Source organism: Oryctolagus cuniculus, chromosome 6, assembly GCF_964237555.1.
Source record: "Oryctolagus cuniculus chromosome 6, mOryCun1.1, whole genome shotgun sequence".
Lineage (NCBI taxonomy): Eukaryota > Metazoa > Chordata > Mammalia > Lagomorpha > Leporidae > Oryctolagus > Oryctolagus cuniculus.
Genome location: NC_091437.1, coordinates 17,607,418 through 17,633,073, shown reverse-complemented (window position 1 = coordinate 17,633,073; position 25,656 = coordinate 17,607,418). Strand labels below are relative to the sequence as shown.

General features: G+C 42.3%; 1 protein-coding gene and 1 long non-coding RNA gene across 5 annotated transcripts in view; one reads left to right on the top strand and one right to left on the bottom strand.

Moving 5' to 3' along the window:
- Window positions 1-24,794, bottom strand: part of LOC138850135 (uncharacterized) — a 155,009-nt gene extending 130,215 nt beyond the window's left edge. For 3 of the 4 annotated variants that reach the window (XR_011389695.1, XR_011389698.1, XR_011389697.1), the window contains exons 1-2: window positions 24,176-24,285; window positions 16,550-16,606 (exon numbers count right to left, since the gene is read on the bottom strand). This is a non-coding gene — a long non-coding RNA (uncharacterized lncRNA). Of the gene's footprint in view, window positions 1-16,549; window positions 16,607-24,175; window positions 24,286-24,594 lie in introns of those variants that run through there. The other variant, XR_011389696.1, reaches the window with a different exon arrangement.
- Window positions 24,795-24,954: 160 nt separating this feature from the next.
- FBN2 (fibrillin 2) overlaps window positions 24,955-25,656 on the top strand; it is a 240,425-nt gene continuing 239,723 nt past the window's right edge. Inside the window, exon 1 of the mRNA XM_002710087.5 lies at window positions 24,955-25,434. Coding sequence (XP_002710133.2) covers window positions 25,181-25,434 — 254 coding nt within the window. The 5' untranslated portion in view covers window positions 24,955-25,180. The remainder of the gene's footprint in view (window positions 25,435-25,656) is intronic.

Below are 25,656 nucleotides of genomic sequence, written 5' to 3'. Positions count from 1 at the left end.
TCTTTATTTTCTTTACTAATGTATGCTTTCAGTGCTATAAATTTCACTCAATGAGTTGCTTTCTTTATGTCCCACAAACTTTGATAAGCACAATTTCCTTTTTGCTTTTTATTCAGTTAAAAATATTTGAGACTTCTTCATGTGTTACTTAGAATTTTGCTATGTAATCTCTGAACATTCTCAGATTTTACAGCTATCTTCCTATTATTGATTTGCAATTTAATTCCATTGCAGTCTGAGAACAAACTTTGTATGACTTCTACTAGATTTGATGGTCCAAAATGTTGTCTGTATTGCTCAGTGTTCCAACATGAATTTTCCAAATCTGATCAGAAAAAAAAAAGTATATTATTGGATGATATAATCTCCAAACAACAGCTAGATCTAGTATCTACATGGTTTGGACATGGTTTTTCTTCCAAGGGTTCATGTGTTGGTGGCTTCTTGCCCAGAGGGGTGCTATTTGAAGGTGGTAGAACCTTTAAGAGATGAGGACTAGTGGAAGGTGCTTTGGTAATTGAGGTGTCACCCTCAGAAAAGATTAACATATTCCTGATGGAATACTGCTTAGTTTCATGACAGGGGCTGTGATAAAGTGAGCCCACCCCATGCTGTTGGCCTCTCCTACACACAGCTGGTATCTGCTCCTGCTTCCCAGCTAAGTTATAACATAGCTGAGGGGGCTCTTAAAAGAGGCTGAACTGATGGGAGCCATTTGATCTTGGATTTTCAGCTTCTAAAATTGTGAGCTGAATTATCCTCATTTAATTAAAGCAATCAGCCTTGGGTACTTTGTTATAGCCACAGAAAACAGACTGACTGATGGAGCTACACAGTTGATTGAAGGAGCTCTATAGTTCAAATATATCTTTACTGATTTTCTGGCTATTGGAAAGAAAGGAAGTACCGAAGCCTCCAGCTGCAAGAACGGATTTCTCTGCTTTCCTCTGCAGTTCTATCAGGTTTTGCCTCATGTATTTTGAGGCTCTGGAGCCCCATTAACGTCATCATCAGGTGTGGGAAGGGGAAGTGTTCTGTAATGTTATGATTACAACTCATTCTTTATGTGGCCACATGTTCTCGAGCTGTGACCTTCACAAGCATTTGTTAGACTTTTCTTTCCTTCCCCAAGGAAAGGTGGAAGGGCTAAAGGGAGGTGGGGTAGCCTACTTCCTCCTCAGGTCGATGCAGCTCTGGTGAAGCTCTTTTCCGTGCACAGCAGGCCTCTGCTGTAGAGGACGCTGAGCATATTTCATGGGGTTGTTGTTCCCCTCTTGCCACCAATGGGAGAGGGCTTTTGTTGAACTTGGCGAGGCTCCTGGAGGCAGAAATCACAAAAGCATGAAGACCCCCTAAGACTGGGGTCCCATGAGTTTCTCTCTCAAACTAGTCACCACCCAGCCTCCACCGATTCATCACAATCACCCCTCCACTGTTCGATCTGTGACTCCAGCAGCTTCTGTTCCAGGTGGGCTGCACCGGGCTGTGATGTCCTCTAGCACCTTGTCTCTCCATATGTCCCAGTGACCGCTGTTCCAGTAACCTCAATGGGTTCAGAGGTCCAAGGAAAGTCACTGGTTTCCTGTCTCTTCAGTATTTTTCTCCTTGTAAGGACTGCAGTGAGAGCTTCCAAGTGTTTTACATCTCAGAGCTGAAATGGCCAATCTTTATGTATTTTTTCAAAGCCAAGCTGGTTACTTTGAGGCAAATGACCTAGTGGCTCAGTCACCTCAGGAGGATTATTTTCTATTTTTTTAAGGTGGCATAGGATTATACAGATGATGGGGGGAACCTAAAGCTTTGAACCCCTCTGTCAAAAGGAGCTGGAAGTGGTGTTGCATCTTTAGGCTGAGTGGGTAGGAAAAATTGTTGAAATAAAAATATAGATAACATTTCTGGAATAAGACTCTCCCAGAAGCAGCAAAAGATGACCCAAGTCCTTGGGCCCCTGCACCCATTGTGGGAGAACCAGAAGAAGCTCCTGGCTCCTGGCTTTGGATCAGCATAGCTCCGGCCACTGCGGCCATCTTGGGAGTGAACCAGCAAATGGAAGATTCTCTCTCTCTCTCTCCCTCTCTCTCTCTCTCTCTCCCCCCACCTCTCTGCCTCTCTGTAACTCTGCCCTTCAAATAAAATACATTAAAAAAAAAAGAGCTCTCCCAGGCGGATCCAAGCAGGTATACTAGAGAAAGGTGATGTAAGTGGAACAACAAGACTAAAAACTGTTGGTATAAATGAAATTTTGAATTACCGACCTTGCTCTAACATTAATAAGTTCAAAAGATCCCTAAAAATAAGTTACAACATTGCACACACAAAAAAGAATAATATGTTGTTAGATATGAACTTACCACTATTAGCTAATGAAGCAGTAAGCACAAGGGATGAATAAACCTGCAGAATTACAATCAGTAACATCATTTGGCATGTTGGTCCCAGGAACATACTCTGAACATACTTGAAAAATTAGTCCTTAGGCAAAGATATAAGAAATATTCATGGTTCACGGGGAAAGAGTAAAGATGTTTGCAGAGTGTATAACAAGTTTGTCTAGGTTGATTTATTGCTTCATAAAGCATTTGACACAAAGACAACAGAAGAATGGATTCTTAAGTGTTTAGATCAGTTTTAAACACACCATCAAATAAATTGGCAAAGATACAGAGACATCTGTATTGATGATGTAAAAGCAACGGCGGAAGAAACCCAGGAATAATGGAAAAGTTGTTGCCAAAGCATGTTCAAAGATCCATTGTGCTTCCCAGACAAGCAGTGGCTGTTAAGGAAAGGGAGCATCACTGGAAAGAGTTCTAAATAAAGAGAAACTGTCACTACATTCAGAGATACTCTCTGTGTTGTAGACTTATCAGAATGCAGTGTAAGGACGCAGGCAGAGTGAGATGTAATGACTCCATAGCAAGCTCTTCACGAGGCTTCCTCCTTTGATGTCCATCTGGAGAACAATGAAGAAGCTCCTCAAACTCACACTGTGGATTTGCCAGGGTGCTGTTTTTCTGCATGAGAATGGGTGAGTTCCGTAGAGAGCTCAGAAGGGGAACCAGGCAGCCTTCCTCATTGTGAAACACATTTCCATGAACTTCTGCAGATCTAGAATTTCTCCTGTCTGCTTCTGCCTGGAGTTGTGGTGGCCATGCTACTCAACTCCCCTATCTCATGAGGTGCAATAAGTAACACAAAAACAGGACAGAAAAAGGAAGGAGGCCTTGTGCTTCTGGAAAGGGGTACATTATTCCCACGATTTATCTTGTCAGAGGCAGGCAGTGGCTTGAGTCTACAGCTTTTCAATCCATTCATTCACACATTAGTTGAGCTCAGTCCACTCTGTGCGATGCACCACCTTAGGTTCTGAGACCCAGCTGTGAAAGCTTCCCAGTTAGGAAACCAAGAACCCCTACAGTCCATGAGCCACAACTTAATAATCTGCCTTAATTTTACTAGTGAGAGGAAGAGAGCTTCTTTAAAAATAAGTCAAAAGGGAGAATTCCTGCTTATTACTTGAAAAGAAACACTGTTATTGAAATATGTCTCAAAAACTGGTCACTAAATCCAACTGAATTTTTTTGTGGCTGAACCCATGTGGGACCTGCCTTAAAGTTAACTTCATAAAACCCTTCAGCAAGTGCACACACACAGATGCATTTAATTCCAAGAAGCACTGATGACATTTTCATGACGAGATAAACTAGTGGTTTACATCCCACATCATATAGCAAAGCCTTCTAAACATATTTTTTGAAGATAAGTGCTGCCTTCCCTCTCAGATCCTGTGTATCTCCACCCTTCTTCACCTTGCCCTTGCCCATTCTCTCTTTGGGAGTTTCACCCCTTTGAAAAAGCCCTTTCATCACAGGACTTGCTGCCTGCACGTTTTGATAACAAATCCTTCCTTTAAGGTCTAGTAATAGTAATGATGCAGCAACTCTTTCCTATCGCTTATGATTTCTCTAAATACTGCCTACCCCCCCCCCTTTTTTTACATTTACTTATTTATTTGAAAGGCAGAGTCATGGAGAGAGGGAGATAAGAGAGATAGAGAACTTCCATCCACTGGTTTACTTCCCAAATGGCTGCAAATGACCCAGGCTGGACCAGGCCAAAGTCAAGAGCCAGTAGCTTCTGGGTCTCCCACGAGGGTATAGGGGGGGTCCAAGGACTTGGGCCATCTTCCATTGCCTTCCCAGGCACATTGGTAGGCTCCACCCACTATGCCAAAATGCTGGTCCCTAAATTAGTTTCTAATTACCTAATTTGAATATGCCATCTGTTTCCTGCCAGAATCTCCAACTGATACAACATCCCCACTACCCCCAAAGCTCTAAATCCAAGGTACTTGTCACACCTCTGTGTATCAATCACCCTCTCCCACATCCCATTGCTCAGAGAGTACTACACATGCTAACCCCAATTTACACAACCAAAAGCTCATCTAGAAGGCTCAGTAAAATAAAATGTGGCTATTAGCTTAATAGAAAACCACACTCTCTTCCACAAATTCTGTACTGGGAAGATTCAATAATTTTACCAGTGTCTGTCTGGTTAAGCAGACTGGAATGCTTTCTTGTGGTACCTAGAATCTCCCCAACTATTGGTCTAATCACCCACCAATCACCCTGTACTCTTATAGGGTGGAGTGTGCAGTATTTTTGAATCTGTTTATTCTATCCTCTGGCCCTGCCTGATCAGGTTCACCAAAGGCTTTAGAAATATAAAACTTAGGAATGTTTACCTTCATATAGGCACAGATGACAACACTTGGATTCAAGGGGTAGAGGAAAGCAGGGTTTGAAGGCAGGTTCACTGTTAGATTTGCACTTCTTTTACCTGACACTCCAGCATCTCCTTGATGCTCCCAATTCACACCAAACACAGCATCAAGGGAGCACTTTGCCTCCAGATCTCTGCCACCTCTGAGTGTAGAAAGATGGCAAATGTAAAATGATCACTGCGGTCTGTCTACAAATGCTTTCACTCCCCCTAACTTCTTGCCATAACCAAGATAAATGATAGGACAGGTCAAACTCCCAAAGTCCAAAGCAGGCTTCCGTTTGATTGTTAATATAGCCTATCCATGCTTATTCTTTTGGATGTAGCTCCTTTTAAATAGCAAGTATTCAGGAACACCAAGCCAGGGTGTGATTCTTGTACTGGCTGTGAGGAGCCAACCAGTTGCAAGTCGGCACCATCATCGTACTCAAAGGAGTTCAGTTTTAGGCTGCAATGTCATACACCCAGGATGACAGCTGTCTAGGGTTTACAAACAATGCTTAGTCACCAGTCACCCCCACACTAACCTACTCTAGCTCACTCCAACTTCTGAAAACCGGGGAGGAGGAGTTAACTGTGTTACCCAACACCTTGTTACAAGGCTTGCTGTCAGTATTTCTCCAATGTAAGCATATGTGAAGAGCCAACCCCTGATTTATAAGAACAAGCAGTCGAACAGCCTAGACAACTGAGGCAAGCAAATCTGCCAGTCTCTGCTAAATTATCTTTAGACACTAGGGCACACAGCCCCTTATGCAAGCCCTGATACCAGAACCTGTAAACTGTCTGTCATCCCTCCTCTTCCAAGACTTGCCACCTACACATCCCCGAAATATTTTAGCCATCACTCAGAGCCATCTGTCCTGTCTGCCACTACACTCTTTAAAAATGAATCTGTTTTCTGATAGCAGTTTCCAAGTTCATGGATCTGAATTCAGGGTTCCAGTGCAGGTTGATGTTATCCCCCAGAGTAGGTGTTTTACCAGAGCATGCCAGGTTTCTGGTACATTTGGAGATTAGTTGATTGATGAATGATCATTAGGGAAATTTCAAGGGTTACCGCTATTGTCATGTAAGTTGTCGGGACTAAATTCAGAGATTCAGATTCTACTGAAGCATTCAAGACAAATGATTTTTGACTAGTCTCTTGGCTTTTCTGAATTTCAGTTTACTCATTAGAAAGTGAGAGAGCCAGTAAATCAGAGAGAACATTTAAGTCTTCACGATGTGTGCCCATCCTGTCTGAACGTTCATGATTACTTATCATACTGTGTTGAGAAACACCCAAGAGTCAAGTTCAGGTTCAGTTGGAAAGAAGGCCAAAGGAAGGGAAGGGTCGGCAAACACACTATGCAGTTGCCTCTCCCAGACAATATTAGAGATTTCTTCAATACCTGACCAACAGCTCTTGGTCCATTAGCTACTAAGCCATTTTGTATGTACAGGTCTGCAGAATGCAGACACCAGCCAAAAATCCAAGCTGTGCAGTGAGCACTATCCTAGTCACTGCATAATTCCTTCTGGTCCTGTCTTTGCCCTTGTCAGTATCTATGAAGAACAATCATATCCTTCCTCCTGCGGTTACAGTAAACATAACCACATGACAACTATATTATTTGGTATGTTGGAAATAGATATAAATTTTCTTCAATAGACTGTTTCCCTCAATTACTACTTAAAAATATAAATTACACTTTATGCTTTCAAATATGGGGATTGATGTCTGCAAAGGAATTGTGTGTTGAGTTTTAAATACACTTGTTCCCTTAATAGTAAAATACCAAGCCTCAAATGACCATTTAAAAGTTTTGGTCTTTTTTTTCTGTTAGTAAAACATATGTATAATATGTGAAATATTTTACCCTGGGCTGTAAAGGGGCAGGGCGTAACTAACATTTCCTTTTCAGTCTGAAAATTTACAGGAATGCACTGAGACATCTGTATGGAATTAGCAAAGCTGATTCTATAGATTCATGTGACTCCCCAGTTCTAGTTTCTGAGCTTCTGAGACCAGAAATATGAATAGAAATATGAGTTGTCTACATTAAGCATAACATAATTAAACCAGGGTAATACAAACTTGTTTAAATATAAGCTCCAAGCCATCAAGTTGCTTCATATGTTTGCGTTCATTTATAAAATATGATCTCCTGAGATATCTTTCATTGGGCTAAACACCAAAACAAGCAAAAGGATTCTGAAAAATAAAAAGACAGCTTTCTGGGATTGCAAAGTTGATAAATTAAGCTTTCCTATGTAATAAAATGATTTCATCTTGGATTCCTCTTTTGCTATTTAATTTATGGACTCTACGTGGTCCAAGCTTACATTTCATAAATGTGTAAATATATTTAAGACAGATCACACTCGCTTCATTACTCATGCTATTAGACTTTCAACCCTCAACTCTAATCTTTCTTATGTAGCCCCACTGGGAAATCCCTCATGGTGTTGCTATTTTTAACTCCCAAGGGCTTGTTTACTTAATTTTTCAACTTATTGAAAATTTAAATTCAAAATTACTACAAAAAAGCCACTGAGAAGATGAAAGCAATTTAAGGAATACTTTAGAATATATTATAAGGTATCCACAGCTGTGAAAAAGAGACTTATTTTTTTCATGTTTCATATGAAGCCATTAGTCAAAAAGAACAAATAAGCTCTCTTCCATCATTAAAAATATGTATGATTATATAAACATACATATGAGAGGCAAGCTACAAGCAAGAACAAACTATAGTCCATGGAAAATTTTGTGTTTAAGTGTTTAGGACAGTTACGAAATACATAGTGGAGGAGTCTGCCTATAAAAAGAAGTGTAGAGTGGACTCATTTTTTCAGTTGTATCTTGCTAGAGAAAAAAGTGAAGGCATATTCTAGAAAAAGTGACACATGTAGAAATGCAGAGAAGGGATGGTAACAGCGTGACTATAAAAATTGATGTCAGTGAGTAATCTTGATAATGATGATTATAACTGAACATTAGAGAAAATTCTGATATGTTTCACAACAGAAAATCCAAGCCAAGGGAATTACCAAAAATGAAATGGGAGTAGTTAATAACCTGGAATATACTCTGAGAATATACAAAATAAGTTTACAAACTATAAAGGGAGTATATCATTTCTGAGCTGGGATTGAGTAAGATAATTGATTTAACCTGGTTCTAAATAAAACTATATGGGATTCACCATGGTATTAAGGGCACGGAGTAGACTAACTAAAAAATTCAGTTTGCAGGGGAGGTCGATCTGGAACAAAGCCAGCAAAATGCAGGGTTAAGAAACTGAAACTGCAAATCAACAATTAGGGTGGAGAGAAGAAAATCAGAGAAGCACAAAGTCTGTGACCCTACGTGAATCAAAGGCAGTATGTTTTAATATCAGTTCCAAGGTCATCATAAAAAGCCATCACAAGAAAGAAGGTTAAAATATTTCAAAACCATTTTTTTTCAATGAAAAATAAGCAAATATAGTGAACACTAAAGCTAGCTGCCAGATCTGTGTTGTTAATTTGAAATAACAACACAATTGAACTTTAAAAATCCTCAGGAGCCATTGTTGTGGCCCAGAAGGTTAAACTGTCACCTGTGTTCCCAACACCCCATTTGAGTGCAGGTTCAAGTCCTGGCTGTTTCACTTCCAATCCAGCTATCTGTTTTAATGTGCCAGGGAAAGCAACAGAAGATGACCCAAGTGCCTGGCCCCCTGCACCAACACCGGAGACCCAGATGAAGCTCTTAGCTCCTGGTTTTGGCCTGGCCTGGCCCTGGCTGTTACAATCATTTAGGAAGTGAACCAGTGGATGGAAAACCAATCTCCCTCTGTAACTCTGACTCTCAAACAAATACATCTTTAAAAAAAATTCCTTCAATAAAACTTTAAAATTAATAATTTTACCTGCTTTATAGATTCAGTAAGGGCAGACTTCGAAAGCACAAATTCCTTGTGAATGAATAAACTTTAACAGAGTAGCTTAAATTTCCCTTCATAGTAAGCAAGAATCCATTCTAGAATTTGAACAGGAAAATCTTATTTAACAAAGAGCTTCCTCATCAAAGAATCTTAAATGTACTACTGCAATTGGTTTCACATATTGACCCTACAAGTGGCCTAACAGAGTTTAAAGATGGGAAATTTGAAACTGAGGACTCCACTTGCATAAGAAACTGAGTATTTTAGAGGGATAAAGGCAAGGAGAGGAGCAGAAATAAAGAAAATAAGAGCTGTGGAAAGAAATGCAAACTCATAATAAATTCAAAATTTAAGGAAAGAATTAAAGACAGAACTGTGTTAGCAACTGACTATCAAATGAGGTAATTTTAGGTTCTGCTAAGGGCATACTCTTTATTTAAATGACAAATTTCATTTGGTAGATGGGGGTAGAAAAGCAAAAACTCGCTGACTCATCGGTTCAATTAGACTGATAGAACCAATGCACTGGATGTTTACTCTGTGGGGTCAACCAGCATTCATTCCCTCTGTGTTGTTTTTGTGTTTTCACCCCTTCCACAAATACCCTGTGTGCTACAAGAGAAGCTCCCTTCACCAAGGCCTCGGTAGCCCAGGGTGGGCTTCAGTCAATCACCTGCTTCTGCTTGCTTTCCAGGGTAATGCTTCAGGAAAGACCTTGTTCAAAAGGATGTGCACTGCAGTAGACGCTTCAGGGAAAAAAGTCCTTGGTCTTCATAACAAGTTACCTGGGATAGTCTCTCTTGACTCCCTATTGGGCACAGGCCACCTGCTCGAACAGGGTGTGACACCAAGAGAACTTTCAATAGTTGTTGACTTCACTGATAGAACACTAGTCCTCTAGCAAAGCCATCCAGAAGAAAATATGAGCAACAGAGAAGGGCAAGGCCAGGAGAAATCGCAGAGAATTGAAAAGCCTGTGCAAGTAATGTCTTCAGCCCCTCCAGAGTGAACCTAGGCCACTGTGACTGCCCAACGTGTTCTGAACTCCTCTAGATTCTGGGAGCTCCCTATGTTACGAATCTTACCTTGCCAATATGGAAACAAAGCTACCATTCTCAAGTTCCTTTGCCTAGGGTGTAAAGAAACATGACTTCATTCCTGTCATCAAACACACCCATGAAAAGAGGTTGGAGCTGGAACAGAACTGCACAAGGAACAGAGGGTGGCAGCATCTCTTTGGGGGCAACAGTAGAGATAGCGTGCTCTGCAGATGGCAGTAGAAGCAGTGGACAAACCAGAAATGCAGAAGGATGGTTCAGGGAGTTTGTCTCGAAGGGACAGCCTCCATACCTCTAGTCTTCCAGTGACCTTGTGTGCTTTCTCCCATTCTTTAATAAACAGCAGTGATAAGAACAGTGAATTCTATTGTCCACAGCTGAGAACCATGACCAATACACACCAATACTTCTGTGTTCTCTTGCTTTCAAAGTTGCTTTTGGCTGCAAGCTCTGTTACTCATAACCTAATTCATTGCAAGGTAGGGAAGACAACTTGGAAAAAAAGAGGACTAAGAAAAACCAGCACTGCTGCTGGCATCTATCAAGCATTATTAGTATCTGAAAAATATCACCTAGGGAGGGAATGTAATCAGAGAAAGTCAGTTGCCAGGGCCACTTAGAGGGCTGGCACAGGAGAAAGAGCCATTAGAGACCAAAATTCACTAAGGAACGAGGCAGGAGAAAAGTGAGAATGTGGTGTTACAGAGGCCAGGTCCAGAACATTTCCCAAGAAGGAGGGAGGGGTCAATTATTTCTAAGGTTGGGGTTGACTCAGAAGGAATTATATGAATCTGAGTATAATGAACACAGAATCACACTCATTGGATTTAGTAACTGAGCATTCATTTGCTGACTTTGGAAATGAGAAGTTGTTGCCTACTGGTCAGGGCTGGTTTAGGTTTGACACAGTGGCAGCACCAGCTGCTCTAAGGTCCTACCAACTTCTACAGAGTCGCTGCCATTTGCTCCCTCTAAGGGCACGTGTATCAGGGACTGTTCGTGCAGCTGAGCCCTTTAAAGGTACCAAGATGACACCCATGAAACCAGATGTGGCCATTTACTAAGCTGGTATCGGCCTGCTATGATCTGTATGTCCTGCCAAACATCATGTTGAAATTTAATTCTCATAGTGAGGTATTTAGAGGGTGAAAACTTAATCTGACTTTGGTATTTAGAGACGGAACCTTTGGGAAGTAATTGAGATTAATAGAGATTAATAGAGAGGTCCTCATCCAATGTGACTGCAGCTTCTGTGATGAGGAGGTGAGACCTTAGCTAGGATGTTCTCTCATCATGGGATGTCCTGCACTGCCCTAGGACTTCACAGAAGTCCTTCACTCCAGCGAAAAGGCCCTCACCAGAGGCTGCTGCCCCATCTCAAACTTCCCAGCCTTTAAAAATAAGACTTACTTGTTTTTATTTACTTGTAAGGGAGAGTGTCTGAGGCAGAGAGACAGAGTGATCTCTCATCCACTGCTTCACTTCTCGCATGACTGCAACAACCACTACTGCGCCAGGCTGAAGCCAGGAACTCCATCAAACCTCCTACTTGGTTGGCAGGGACTCAAGCACTTAGGCCATCATCTGCTACCTCCTGGGTGCACTAACAGGGAGCAAGACTGGAAACAAGAGTAGCTAGGACTCAAGCTAGCACCCTGATTTGGGATTCTTGAGTCCCAAGCGGCAGTTTAATCCACTATGGCAAATTCCCACCTCCCAAAGGCCAACAGCTCAGGACTAGGTCAGGGCTGAAGCCAGGAGCTTGTAGGCAATCCAGGTCTCTCATATGGGTGCCAGGGATGCAACTACTTGAGCCTTCAATGCTGCCTCCCAGGGTCTGTATCGTCAGGAAGCTGGAGTCAAGAGCCAGAGCTGGCAATTGAATCCTCATGCTCCGGTGTGGGACACTGGCATCTCAACTGCCTGGTTAAACATCTGCTACCTGAAAATAAAGAATTTTAAATACATTTTTATTTAGAAATGAAAGAGTCAGTGAAAATATTTTCAGCAAATGCTAAAGAAGGAAAGGGACTATCCTTAAGGCAAAAACAATTTTTAGAGGAAGATCAAGAATAAGAACTGGGTTCTTGTTCTTCCCTTGACTGAAAGAAAAAAAAATTGTACACACACAGACACACATACACATAAACTCATCAAACTGAAAAAAAAAAAAAAAAAAAGAAAAGAGATTTACCCATTGCAGAGAGTATTCAATAAACTTAAACAGTGAAACTTCAAAAACGTATAATATTTGGCTACTAAGAGTTTCCAAAGAGTGGAATGGAGAAGATGGAAGGAAAACACATCATCAAGAAGCTGAAGAATACCATCATTCCTGAGGTTAAATGACTTTCTGAAATGCTCAGCAGGATGAATGCAAGAAGTGCCACCTAAGGAAATTTCACAACTCCAGGGAGTAAAAAAAAAAAATCATGTTTTCTAGGAGGAGAGGAAGAACAAGCCAGCTCACTCACAAAGGCACTGGAATTAGATTGGCATTCACTCTCATCTTGCATTGACAAACAGAAAACAGAGCAATTGAAATGGAACAACTTAAAAAGTGGGAGTGGGCGGAGCCAACAAGCTAGATGTGTCCAGAAAATTCACCAAACTAACTGAAGTCCAAATAAATACATTTTTTGGAATTTAGGATATGGTAGAATGTTGTTGGCTTATTTATATTTATTTGTGCTTGTTTTCACTATTCATTATCCAATCAACTTCTTTTCTGAAATATTGTTCGTGTGTGCAATGTTGTACACGCTCAGGTCCATATATTCAACTATGTAGGACAAACGGAAAATTTCTCCTCGGGGTGATATGGACTAGTATATAAATTCTGCCACTGAACACTGCTATCCAGAACTTGGAAGCAGAAGTCAGTGATGTTAAGTATGAAGGTGCACAAATAAATCTTCAAGGGCAGCTGCAGTAATATCTAGTGCTGATAACAGGCTGTCCCTGATAAAAGATGGTGGCTACACTTCCTGCTTGAGTCTACTTGTTGCTTGAACCTTGTGCTATAATCCTTATAAAATTCATGAGTTATCCAAGTTCCTTCTAATAGAGTCCCTTTATTCTTGTGATATTCATTTACTTCTGAATCCTGCCTTATCCTATAGTTTTTTTTAAAAGATTTATTTTATTTATTTGAAAGACAGAGTACAGAGAGAGGTAGAGACAGAGAGAGGTCTTTCATCTACTGGTTCACTCCCCAGATGGCCAAAACGGCCAGAGCTGTGCCGATCCGAAGCCAGGAGCCAGGAGCTTCTTCCAGGTCTCCCATATGGGTGCAGGGGCCCAAGGACTTGGGCCATCCTCTACTGCTATCCCAGGCTATAGCAGAGAGCTGGATTGGAAGAGGAGCAACTGGGACTAGAACTGGTACCCATATGGGATGCTGGAGCTTCAGGCCAGGACGTTAACCTGTTGTGCCACAGCACCAGCCCTGGCTTATTCTATAGTTAATTGAGATTCTGTGTAACAGACCTTGAAGAATCAGTACAGAAATCTGGCCAAACTGGAGCTGAAGGCAAATACCTAATGATATCATTTACTTGATTTCAACTGCCCTCTGAGTGCAAGGCAACTGCAAACTCCTCATGAAGGGCATGAGGAACCCAAAACCTACTGAATGGGGTGACTACTTAGGAGGTTCCAGATATGTTAAAAGAAGGGAATATCTTTATCAAATTTCCAACTCTCAAAGGCAAAAATGAAGCAATTCCTATAACTTTTCTTAGATGGTAGCTTACCTCTAACGTCACAGAGCTCTCAAAGTCAATGACTATGAAGACTGCTGATTCCCAGTGTGCATGACATTGACCACCCAGCTGTGTCTTGATAAAGGCAAATATCCAGAGAAATGGAATTTAATCTTTAGTTGTAGGAATAAGTCGTTTCTACTTCCTTGCTGTGCTAATAAACAAAGTCATAGATGCTCAATGGTGGTCCTCACTAAACAAAGCTCAGATTCCAGAAATTCCTTGGTATAATGCAGAGGAAAGAATTCAGACTATGGGGTATAGGAGCACTGAGGTGTATTTATTAATTACGTTCTGCCCACTCCGCACTATGTCCCCTGAAAGCTTTTAGGAAATTCTCTTTTTATCAAAGGCCAACAACACACAAAGTTGAGAAAAACAAAATCACCTAAGGAATGGATAAATAGTAAATATGTGAATAAAATGTTTTCCTGTTTCATAATTCTTTAAAAGATGATTTACTGTTACAATAAAAACGATGTATTGATGACTTTATCACATATATATTAAAGCATACAGGACAAGAAGAACACAAAGGACAGCAGGAAAGAAATGGAAATGCCTGGATGAGGAACTGTAAAGCATCTGTAATTCAACCCATCCCAAACTAATAAGCTAGTCTATTACTGTCTCTTGGACACTGGTATAATACATGAAATTGCTGGATGAAGCAAAAAGCCTCTATTCCTCAGTGGAGAGTGAGCAAACTGCACGTTGGTCTGCGTGAGATTTCCTTGCCCCCAAAGTCCTCTGGGAGCAAATAAAATGGGCCCACACAGAGGCTGTGCAAGCAGTGGGTTTGTGTCATATCCGAGTTATACTTTTAACAGCAATTTGACTCAGGCTTATTCACTCCTGAGGGGAAATTCTTACTCCATTCCTCAGTGTTGCTCGTCGTGAACACTACCATAAACACATTGGCCTGGGAAGAGTAGAGCAGTCCTGACATTACTACCACAGTTTGCAAAACTGCATGGCACACTCAGAACCCATGGCAAACTGACTTTTTCCACATACTGCCCGCTATTTTCTGAATGCTTGTTTGCTTCCAAAACTGAAGTTGAGACTTCATCCCCATTGTGGTGGTATGAAGAGCTTGGGCCCCTGGGAGCAGGAATAACCTTATAAAATAGACTTCTGAGAGCTGCCTGGCCGCTCCACCTGATCTGTCATTTGCCCTTTCTACAGCAGAGGGTGCAACATGAAGCGGAGAATGACCAGACCCCACATCTACCGGCACCTTGGTTTTGGACTTCCCAGCCTCCAGGACTATGAGAAATATTTTTTCTTTTTTGAGGGTATAAATGACCAGTCTGTGGTATTTTGTTACAGCAGCTTGAACTGACTGTAATGTTCCATGTCTTCCATAAATGAGAGTGTTAAAATAGATTATAATAAATTAAAGGTGCATATTATCATATCTAAAACAATCACTGAAAAAGTATACAAAGAACAATTGCTATCACTAGTAAGTTATTAGAAGAAGGAAATAAAATATTAAAAAATATTCAATCTGAAAGGGGTAAAAAAATTATAATAAAACAAAAGGCACAGGTAGAATTAAGAGAAAATTCAAAGTATATTAAAAATTTACACTTACCAGATCAACAATTACAGTAAATGAAAATGATTAATTGTTTCAATTAAAAACAGACAATTTAAAAACAAAAGAATTAGTGACATGTTATTTATGAAAAATAAATATTTCATGTAAAAACTCAAATTACATATAAAAGAGAGTGGAAAAGATATATGATATTAAAATTCATCTGAAAAATATACAGTGCCTTTATTAGTATTAGGCAAGGTATATTTCAAGACAAGAATTACTGCTTGACATGAAGAAGACATTTAATTTGATTATAGTAAAAGACAGAAAATAAAGAAAAATCATTAGACTGAAAAGAAGTGAAACTTTCCCCACAAGTGGTATGGTTATAGAGGTAAACAATCAAAATATCCACCAAAAAGCTGGTAGAACAAGCTTAAGTTTCTCAGGATCCATGTTCAAAAGCCATTTTTATTTCTGTATTCAAAGTGTCTCAAAATCAGAGTTCCGTCAAAGTGGCAGAACCAGTAGGATATAACCTGACTTTCAAGGCTGGCCAGGTAAATCCAAACTGTGTGGGGCAGGCAGTCAGGAAGATGGGCTGAAAACCCATGTGGGCATGGAAGCTGCAGTGGCCAGGAGGGATTCCTTTCTCAGGAATCCTTTAAAGCCACTCAACTGATTAGATCAAGCCCAGCCAGCTCAGCAAGGCTAATCTCATTTACTAAAGTAAACTGATAATAGATGTTTATCAAGCCTCATAACACTTAGATTACTAACTGATGGTATAACAATAGCCAAATTGTCACACAAAACTGACCATCAAGTTATGCAATAAATATTTGGAAAATAAAACTAACAATATCACTTTCAACAGCATCAAAAATCACAATATACATTAATGATCTCTACACTAAAAGTTCCATCTAATAGAAATTAATGACAACCTAAATAAACGCATGTTCCTCCAAGTATATAAATTCTTAGACTTCAAGGTTCAGTACTGATGTCTATTGTTTAAAACTTGGATTACAAATTCTGCAGAATCTGACTTCAAATCCAACAGGCCTTTCTGCAGAATTTCATTTACTGATTGTAAAATTTCTATGGGGGTGATTATTTGGCCTAGCAGTGAATATGTCGGTTGGGGTACCCACAATCTACACCAGAGTGCCTGGTTGCAAGTCCGTGCTCTGTTCTTGATTCCAGATTTCTGCCAATGCACACCCGGGAGGCAGCCCAAAATGGCTAAGCAGTTGGGTCCCTGGCAGGCTCGTGAGAGACTTGGATTGAGTCTCCAGCTCCAAGTTTCAACCTGGCCCAGTGACCAGCATTTGGGGAGTGAATCATTGGATGGAAGATCTGTCTGTCTGCATCTCAAATAAAGAAATATCCATATGAAATGTAACAGACTCAAATAGTCAAAAGAATTTTGAAAGAGAAGTTAGAGAACTATTAATAATTACTTTCAACACTTACCATTAGGCTACAGCAATCAAGACAGTCTGGTATTCATCTTTGATAAAGGAATCCAAGCTGTTCAATGGAAAAAGGAAAGCATTGTCAACAAACAGAACTACAACTGTTTTGCTTACATATACTCATAAATAAATTAAAAATGAGCATCTATAAAAACAGAAAATTAACCACTCTTTACATCCTACACAAAATTAACTTTGAAAGTATCATAGACCAGGTCTGGCACTGTGGTGCAGCGGGTTAACGTCCTGGCCTGAAGTGCCAGCATCCCACATGGGTGCTGGTTCTAGTCCTGGCTGCTCCTCTTCCAATCCAGCTCTCTATTATGGCCCGGGAAAGCAGTACAAGATGACCCAAGTCCTTGGGCCCCTGCACCCACATGGGAGACCCTGAAGAAGCTCCTGGCTGCTGGCTTCAGATTGGCGCAGCTCTGGCAGTTGCGGCCAACTGGGGAGTGAACCATCAGATGGAAGACCTCTCTCTCTGCCTCTCCTCTCTCTGTGTAACTCTGATTTTCAAATAAATAAATAAATCTTTTTAAAAAAGTATCATAGACCAAACTATAAAAGCAAAACTCTACAGAAGAAAAGATGAGTTAGGTACTGATTTTTTATCTATAAACTGCTATTCACAAAATTATTATGAAAAGAGAGACTTATATCTCACCAAAATGTAAGACTTCTGTTCATCCACAGACACCATTATGAAAATAAATGACAGCTGCAGGCTGGTAGAAAATATGTGCAATTCCTATAATCTGATAAAGGCCTTGTATCCAGACTGCACAAACCATTTCTACAATTCAGCAATAAAAACTGAATAAAAAATCAGCAAAAAATATTTGAATAGACATTTCATAAAGGAAAGTACAGAAATGGCTGAAAATCACATGAAAAAGTACTTAACATCAATCAATCATCAAGGAAATAAAATTAGAATCAAAGCGGCATATACCACAATGTCATTAAAATGGCAAAGATGAAAAAGACTGACCGTACCACATGCTTTTGAGAAGAGGCAATCAAAACTCTCACACATTGCCAGAGGGTGTAAAATGGAATAAAAATTATAAATTGTTCTAATTATAATAAATTATTCTAATAGTTTCTCATAAAGTTAAAAATACAACTACTCTATTATAACCAGAAAATCCACTTTTAGGTAGAATTACTCATGAGAAATGAAAACCTAAGTGTATAGAAAGATGTATCCACAAACGCTGACAGAGGTTTTAAAAAGTTTGTCATCCAGGGAAAGGATAAACAAGTTTTAATTTAACAATTTCATATTTTTTCAACAATAAAAAGGAGTAAACCACTCATACATGCTACAATATAAATGAAATGTGAAAACTGTATGCTGAGTCAAAAAAGCAAGACATAAAAGAATGAGTACTGTATGGCTCAATTTATATGAAATTTTAAATAGGAAAACTAATCTAGAGTGAAGGAAAACCATACAATGATTGCCTCTGAGATGGGGGTAGAGTGGGAAGAGGATTAAATGGGAAACCGTGTAAGGGATCTTTCTCTCAAATGTTCCCTATTTTATTAGAAGAGATTACTAGGGTATGTGTCATTGTCATAACTCATCAAACTTTACACTTAATAAGTGTGCATTTCACAGTATGTAAATTTTTCCTCCATTTCCAGAGAAAAGGAAAAAAATACTTCCCAGGAGTAAGGTTTGAGTTAAGCCACAGTGGAGCTGAGCTCAGATGTTTCTTAACACAATATTTTTGCATGATTTGATTTGTGACCATTTGTTTATATTACTTTGATTAAAATTTATTTAAAGTATTCGTACAGACTTCCAACTTGAGATGGTAGAATAAAAACATCTAAAACTCTCCCTTTCCCCAATCCTAATGATAGAATAACAAATAGGACCAAACCAGTCAAAATACCTCAGGCTCAAAGAAAAGGGGAGTGCTTCATGCCATACAATTCAGAATGTGCAACTGAAAGAGAAAGGGAGGTTCCTTAAATTCACTATTTGATTCTTTGCAGTAAAACATTATTTCTAATCCAAAACCCAATACATATATGCAAGAAACATGAGTGACAAGTTTCAAAAAATTATACTAAGATTGTCAAACACAGAGAAAGGTGACTCAATATACAAGGAACAAGGAAAAATATGAGGTTTAATTTGAATGCTCATGTGCTGATCAGAAACTCGAAAGAAAGGCATTAGCCACCGCTAACTGAACAAGAACTTGGATATATTACTGTACTGAATGAAATGAGTGGTTAGGAAGTGTCAGTAGGAAAGAACAAATACTGACTATGTTACCCCAGTATATGCCACAGGCAACACATTTAATCTAAAAGGTAACTAACAAAACAAGAAATTTCCTACAAACAGGATTTTGTTTAGTGGAATAACATAGTAAAGTATAAGACTAGTAAGAGTAGAGAACCTTAAAAAGAGATGAAACACAATACAGTAAAATGAAAACCGAAGATACAAAAAACCTATAAGGAAAACCAAACCAAACCCCCAAATGGCTAAATTTAACAAGTATAAACTTGGCTATGACAGAATTACCAACAAAGACATAATCACACCTAGAATGGAAGAAAAGCCAGGGAGAGTGAAACAAGTGAGTGGCAAATAATAGAGCAGGCAAAGAGAATTTATGTCACTGGAGTGAGGAATGCAAACAAGACAATTTTCCAAAAAATGCAAAGAATTAAATCTGTAGAACAAATATTTTATATATGTATATATATATTCCAGGGAAAAATCATAAATTCATGCAATCATGAATTCCTCCCTAAGTTCACAGAAATTCAACAATAACAGGAGCATTCTCCAGGCAGAAAACCTGTATCAAGTGCAGTGGGGATAGGAGGGAAAGATCAGGTTGGCCCCATAATGGCCCACAAGCATAATCAATGCTGTGAGAAAAAGTTGCAGTGGTGTCCAAAGAGCTAATGAGAACAAATGTCACTCTAAAACATTGTGATTTATCCTCAGACCAACAATTTATTCAGATATAAAACCAAATGGTAGACACTCTCAAGCAACAGGCATTTAAAATAGCTTTTATAAACCAAACAATCAAGTATACAAGGATGAATCATTCTTGGAGAAGAAAAGCAAAGCAATGAGAACATCAATATATTTTACTCATGTACGAAATAAGAAAAGGAAACACAGCAACATGGAGTTAAGTTAAACATTATGCAGGGCTGGTGCAAATGAAAGAAAACGACAAAATAATATAAGCGCAGGAAAAGAAATAAAACTGCAAAATAGGGGCTGGCGCCATGGCTCACTTGGTTAATCCTCTGCCTGTGGCGCTGGCATCCCATATGGGCACCTGGTTCTAGTCCCAGATGCTCCTCTTCTAGTCTAGCTCTCTGCTGTGGCCAGGGAAGGCAGTGGAGGATGGCCCAAGTGCTTGGGCCCTGCACCCACGTGGGAGACCAGGAGGAAGCACCTGGCTCCTGGCTTCGGATCGGCACAGCGCCAGCTGTAGCGGCCACTTGGGGAGTAAACCAATGGAAGGAAGACCTTTCTCTCTGTCTCTCTCTCACTGTCTTTAACTCTGTAAAAAAAAAAAAAAAAAAAACTAAGAACTCTAATGCCTCTGCCCTATTTCCAATTCACCCCTAATGGATAACTACAGGACAGCGTTGTCTTGGTTAATTATAAACTGTGAAAATAGTAATAATACAATCCAAACTTTGGTGAAAGAAATTTACTGTATTTCTCACTTTTCTTAGTGATAAATAGCCATTTCAAGGTGAGTAAATCAGTAAGTGGTGGTCTAAGTATATTGTTTGTTATGTAAAGGGATTCATCAGAACAAAAATAATAAAATCGCAAGGTCAAAATGAGAAAAGAGATAGTAGGAAGTACAGTGTGCTATCTGGTCCTGATAGAGGACACCAACAAATACTGTCTAAAACTGCTGTATCAGAAAGTAATGCTTAAAATGTAGAATCTGATCGAAGTTTTCCTACCAATATCTTTAAAAAATTATTTAAACCTTCCAATTACAGTGAGCCTTAAAGTTGGGTAGTATCAGCTGTCTGACTTTGCTATTCTTCAGGACTGTGTTGAATTTTCTGTCTTTTGCCCTTTCATAGAAACTTGAGAATCTGTGTCCACACCCATAAAATAATTTGCAGGAATTTTAATTGGCATGGGGGTGATTACACAGATAAAATGTAAAGAGACACCTTAACATGATTTAGTCTTCCAATCAATGAACAAGGAGTGTCACTACTTATTTACAGTTTTTATTTATAGTTTTATTTATAGTTTTCCTCATATACATACTGTACACATCGTGTTAGAGTTCTACCAAAGTTTTTTAACTTGACAGTTGTTCATGGGTGGAAGAAGTAAGGCAACTGACTTTTCTAATTGACCTTGCATCTTGCAACCCCAGTATCATCAATTATTAGTTCCAGGAGCCTTTTCTTGATTCTTTAGGATTCTCTACATAGATAATCATGCCATCTGCCAACATAGTTTTATTTCTTCCTTCCCAATCTGCTTACTTTTATTCTGCTTTCTTGTCTTAGTACGGTGTTAAACAGGAGTGGTGACGGGGACATCCTTGCTTTGTTCCCAAGCCTGGAACAATCCCAATCTGAATCTTCCCGACTTGGATAATAGTCCGTTTCTCATCATTATGTATGAAGCAACCTGGAAGTTTCTTCTAGAGGTTCTTTATTAAGTTCAGAAAATCCCTGTGTATTCTTAGTTTGCTGGGAGGTTTTGTTTAATCAAAAACGGTATTGGATTTTGTCAAATGCTTTTTATTATGAAGGGGTATTGTACTGATATGATCATTAGATTTTTCTTCTTTGATGTAACTGATTAGTTACTTTTTAAATGTTGAGCCAATCTTTTATGCTTGGAATAAACGTTCATGGGTCACAGTGTGTAATTCTTTTTATACATTGTTGTATCCTATTTGCTGCTATGTTGTCCAGGGTTTCCACATCCATGTTCATGAGAGATGTTTGTAATTTTCTGGTCCTGTCTCTGGTTTAGATATTAGGTAAAGGCTGGTCCCATGGAATGTCAGGAAATGTTCCTTCTGCTTATTTTCTATATTATACAATGGCAGTATTATTTGCTCCTTGGACTGTTGGTAAAATTCTATTGAACTTGTAGAAAATACTACTGAAAAATCATTTGAACTAACACTTTCTCTTTTAGAAAATTGACTCAGTTTCTTTAGTAGCTATAAGCCTGATCATATGAATTATTTATCTCAACATGAGTACTGCTGGTTGATGTCCTTCAAGGCATTGCACGCTTCATTTATTAAATCTGCAGCACAGAGCTGTTCATAGAAATCTTTTTTTGTCCTTTTAATATCCACGGGATAAGCAGTGGTGATTCTCTTTCATCTACGATGATAGCAAGTTCTGTGTCCTCTCTGTTCCCTTGGTAAGCATGGTTACAGATGGACCAACTTTACTGTTCTTTTCAAAGAACCAGTTTTTTGTTCTAGATGTTTTCCAGTCTACACTTTGATTTCTGCTGTAATTTTCATTGTTTCTTTTCTTCTATTTACTTTAGATTTAATTTGCTCTTCTCCCAGTTTCCTAAATAGAAACTTAGATTACAAACGCTAGACTTCTCTTCTTCCCTAAGGGAACATTCAGTGCTATAAATTTCCCTCTGCACACTGCTTTCACTGCATCTCACAACTTTTGCTAAGTTGTATTTTCATTTAGTTCAAAATACTGTTTGTCTATACTTTCTTTTTGACATTTGTTACTTAGAAGTACATTATATAATCTCCAAATATTTTAGGATTTATAAACAGAATTTACATCATTTTAAGTGTATAATTCAGTGGCATGAAGTGCATCCACATTTGTGTGTCATCATTATTCATTTCCATAACTTCATCATCATCCTAAAACTCTGTATAAATAACTCATCACACTCAACTTTACCCCACCCCTGATAAACTTTGTCTTAATGAACTAATGTATCTGCATCTTGCCTTTTAAAAATATTTAACTATATATGCTAAAGATCTCTACATAAGAGAAAAGAGAATTCTTCCTCATCCAGTTTTTGCAGCTGCACAGTAGCCCAATGAACGGATTAAGCCCTAGTTCATCAGTTCCTTACTAATAGGATGTGTTTCTTGTCTTTTGGTATTACAGTGCTACAACGAACAATCTAATGTACCAATTATTGACATTTTTTATTTGCATGTTTCAATATAGATTCTTAAAAGTTGAGTAGCTAGGTGAAAGAGTAGAGGCATATGCAACTTTAGAGCATTTGGATTTAATAGGATGGAGAACGATGAACTCATCTAAGTTTTAAATGATGACTTAAAGGTTTCATGAAAACGCTTCCCCAACCCTAGAGATAGTTCTTCATTTAGCTCTTGCAGTTAAATCATTTTGTTTGAAGAAAAGTAGATGAAAAACACCTCTGTGACTCTAATATCTTTGGATTTTAACAAATTAGTGAACTCCTAATTTTTCTTCTGCTTTATAAGACTATTCTAAGAAGGGTTACTGCCTTAAGACTTTATCGGGGAACTAAAGAAGGGCGGTGTGCCAATTCTCAGAGAACGTTGGCTGTCAAAGCATATCTGCGCGGTTTGGGCCAGGTTACTATTTATATAACATATATGTGTATATACACATGTACATATATGCAAATGCCATCCCCCCATCTTTAATCTAAGGTTCCCCAGGCCAGGCCTGGATAATTCAGTCTCAGCTCCCCTCTTGTAGTTCTCCAAACTGTGCTTGGATGGTCATTCTCCGCTTTCAGGGGGGCCTGACCTTTATAAATTGTGAAATTCCACTGACGGAGAGAGGACCTCCTGTGGCAGGGCCACAAACGAAGACCCCCACAGCGGGGGTGCAGAGGCGCCCCAGGGGTACAGACAGTCGCTGCACCGACTGCTGGGGTTTCATCACACAGCAGAAGGGCGCGAGCCCCCTTTACCCGCCACGACACCGCCTCCCTGGCGCAGGACCCCGTGGGGTCTCCAATCCTTCCCTGAGGCAAACCTCGGCGGAGTCTGGCCCGGGGTCGCCCTGCGTGGGCGTCCAGGACCGCGGCGCCGGAGCGCAGCCCAGGGCCCCCGCGGGCGCGGGCGCTCTGAGGGCAGCGGAGGGCGCGCCTCCCTGTGGAAACGCCCGGTCTCTCGGCGGGACAGCTCCCGGTGGGCCGGTGGGCGCGGGCAGGCCCGGCCTCCTCACACCGAGGCCGCAAGCGACTCCCGCGCGGGCTGCAGCTCCCCACAGCCGGCCCGGGGACCGGCTCCGCGCAGAAGCCCTCCTCGTGGCTAACCTTGCGGCCGCCGGCCTGAGGGGCCGTGCGCCTCCGGGTCCAGCGCGCGTTTAGGGACCCTCGCCTCGGGTCCGCAGCCCTGCAAGGGCGAGGGCGGCGGCTGAGGAGGGGTGAGGGGGAAGGGGTAGGGGCTGCGGCCGGCGTCCCCAAATCCGGAGCGTCGCGCCCCCTCCCCCGCCGTCTGCGCGCTTTGTACAGGCAGTCAAAACAGCGGCGGCCCGCCGAGGGGGACGGGAAGCCCGGCCGCCGCCGCGTCCCTCCGCCGGCCCCCGGACCCCCTCCCCGCCACCACGGCCTTCCCTCCCCTTCCCCACTTCTCGCCCTCACCTCGCCCCCATCCCCCGCTCATTTCCTCTCGCACCCGGGCTCGCCAATCCCTCCTTCCAGGTCCCTCCGGCAGCCCCGGCCTTCCCCTCAGGCTCAGCCCCCTTCTCACCAATCTCCGTCCCCTCCCCTCCCTCCGCCCTCCCACCTCCCCCTTTCCTTCCTCCGCCCCTCCCCCACCGCGCTCCCCGCGGTCCTCCCCACGCCGCTGCCCCTCAGTCTGTCCCCGCCCACTCTGAGCCGGCCCCTCGGTCCGGGCTGCGCTCCACGTGTGGACCGCTGCGCCGCGGCCCCCACTGACAGCCGCCGCCCGCCGGCCCGCCCCGCGCCCCGCCGGGCCTCTAAAAGCCCCGCGCCGCGCCTCGACCGCCGCATCTTCCCCGGCGTCCAGCCGCCCGCCCGCTAGCCCGGGCCCCGCGCACCTCCGCCCGGCTCCACAGCCGCCGCCCGCCCGCGCGTCGCTGCCCCGAGGGACTCGGAGCGGGCGCGGAGCAGACCCTCTTATTCTCGCGGGGGCGACTTTTGTTCGCTCGCCTGCTTCTTTCTGGTGACTTCTAGCAGCTTTCCGCGATCTGTTCTGCCCCGGAGCGCACGGGAACCCGCTGCGCGCAAACCTTTTTTTTTTTTTTTTTTTTTTTTTGCTTTCGAGGTCCGCTTTCTTTGTAACTTTACGCCGCGGCTGCTCGGGTTACTTTTGTAATTTCCCGCCCCCACCCGTTGGCGGTCCCGGAGTCGCTCGGGGCCGTGGCCTGGGGGATGCAACGTGGACCGCGCGGGGCTGCTGGACGCTCCGCCGCCGCGCCTCGCCGCCCACCGCGCTAGAGCCTGCGCCCCGCGCCCCGCGCCCCGCACCGCGGTCTGTCTGGGGCTCCCGCTGGGGCAGGGAGCCGGAGCCCGGGCAGCCGACGAAGGGCGCCAGAGTCCCTGACTTTTCTCCGGGCCGCACAGATTTTGTCTTTGGTAGCTCCCTCTCGGCGGGCCTCGGTCCGCGCGCTCTCGGCGCCGGCGATGGGGAGACGGCGGCGGCTGTGTCTCCAGCCCTACTTCGTGTGGCTGGGCTGCGTGGCGCTCTGGGCGCAGGGCACCGCCAGCCAGCCTCAGCCTCCGCCGCCCAAGCCGCCCCGGGCGCAGCCGCCGGCGCAACAGGTCCGGCCCGCAGCGGCGGGCTCCGAGGGCGGGTTCGTGGCCCCGGAGTACCGGGAGGAGGGCACCGTGGCCGCCAGCCGCGTCCGCAGGCGAGGACAGCAGGACGTGCTCCGAGGGTAGGTGGGCGGCCGGCTAGGGGCGAGGGCTGGGGGTCCCGGGTTGGCCGCTTCCCATCCCACTGCCTCCCTGACCCTTGTTCTGTTGGCCAGAGCCACAGCCCGCGCCGCCGGAGACCCGACGACCCCCAGGGGCGCCTCCCCACTTGGCTGCCGCAACCCTGCAGCTCTGCGGGCTGAGAGCCCTCCCTCGGGGGGAGGGAGGCCCGCGGGTAGGCCCGG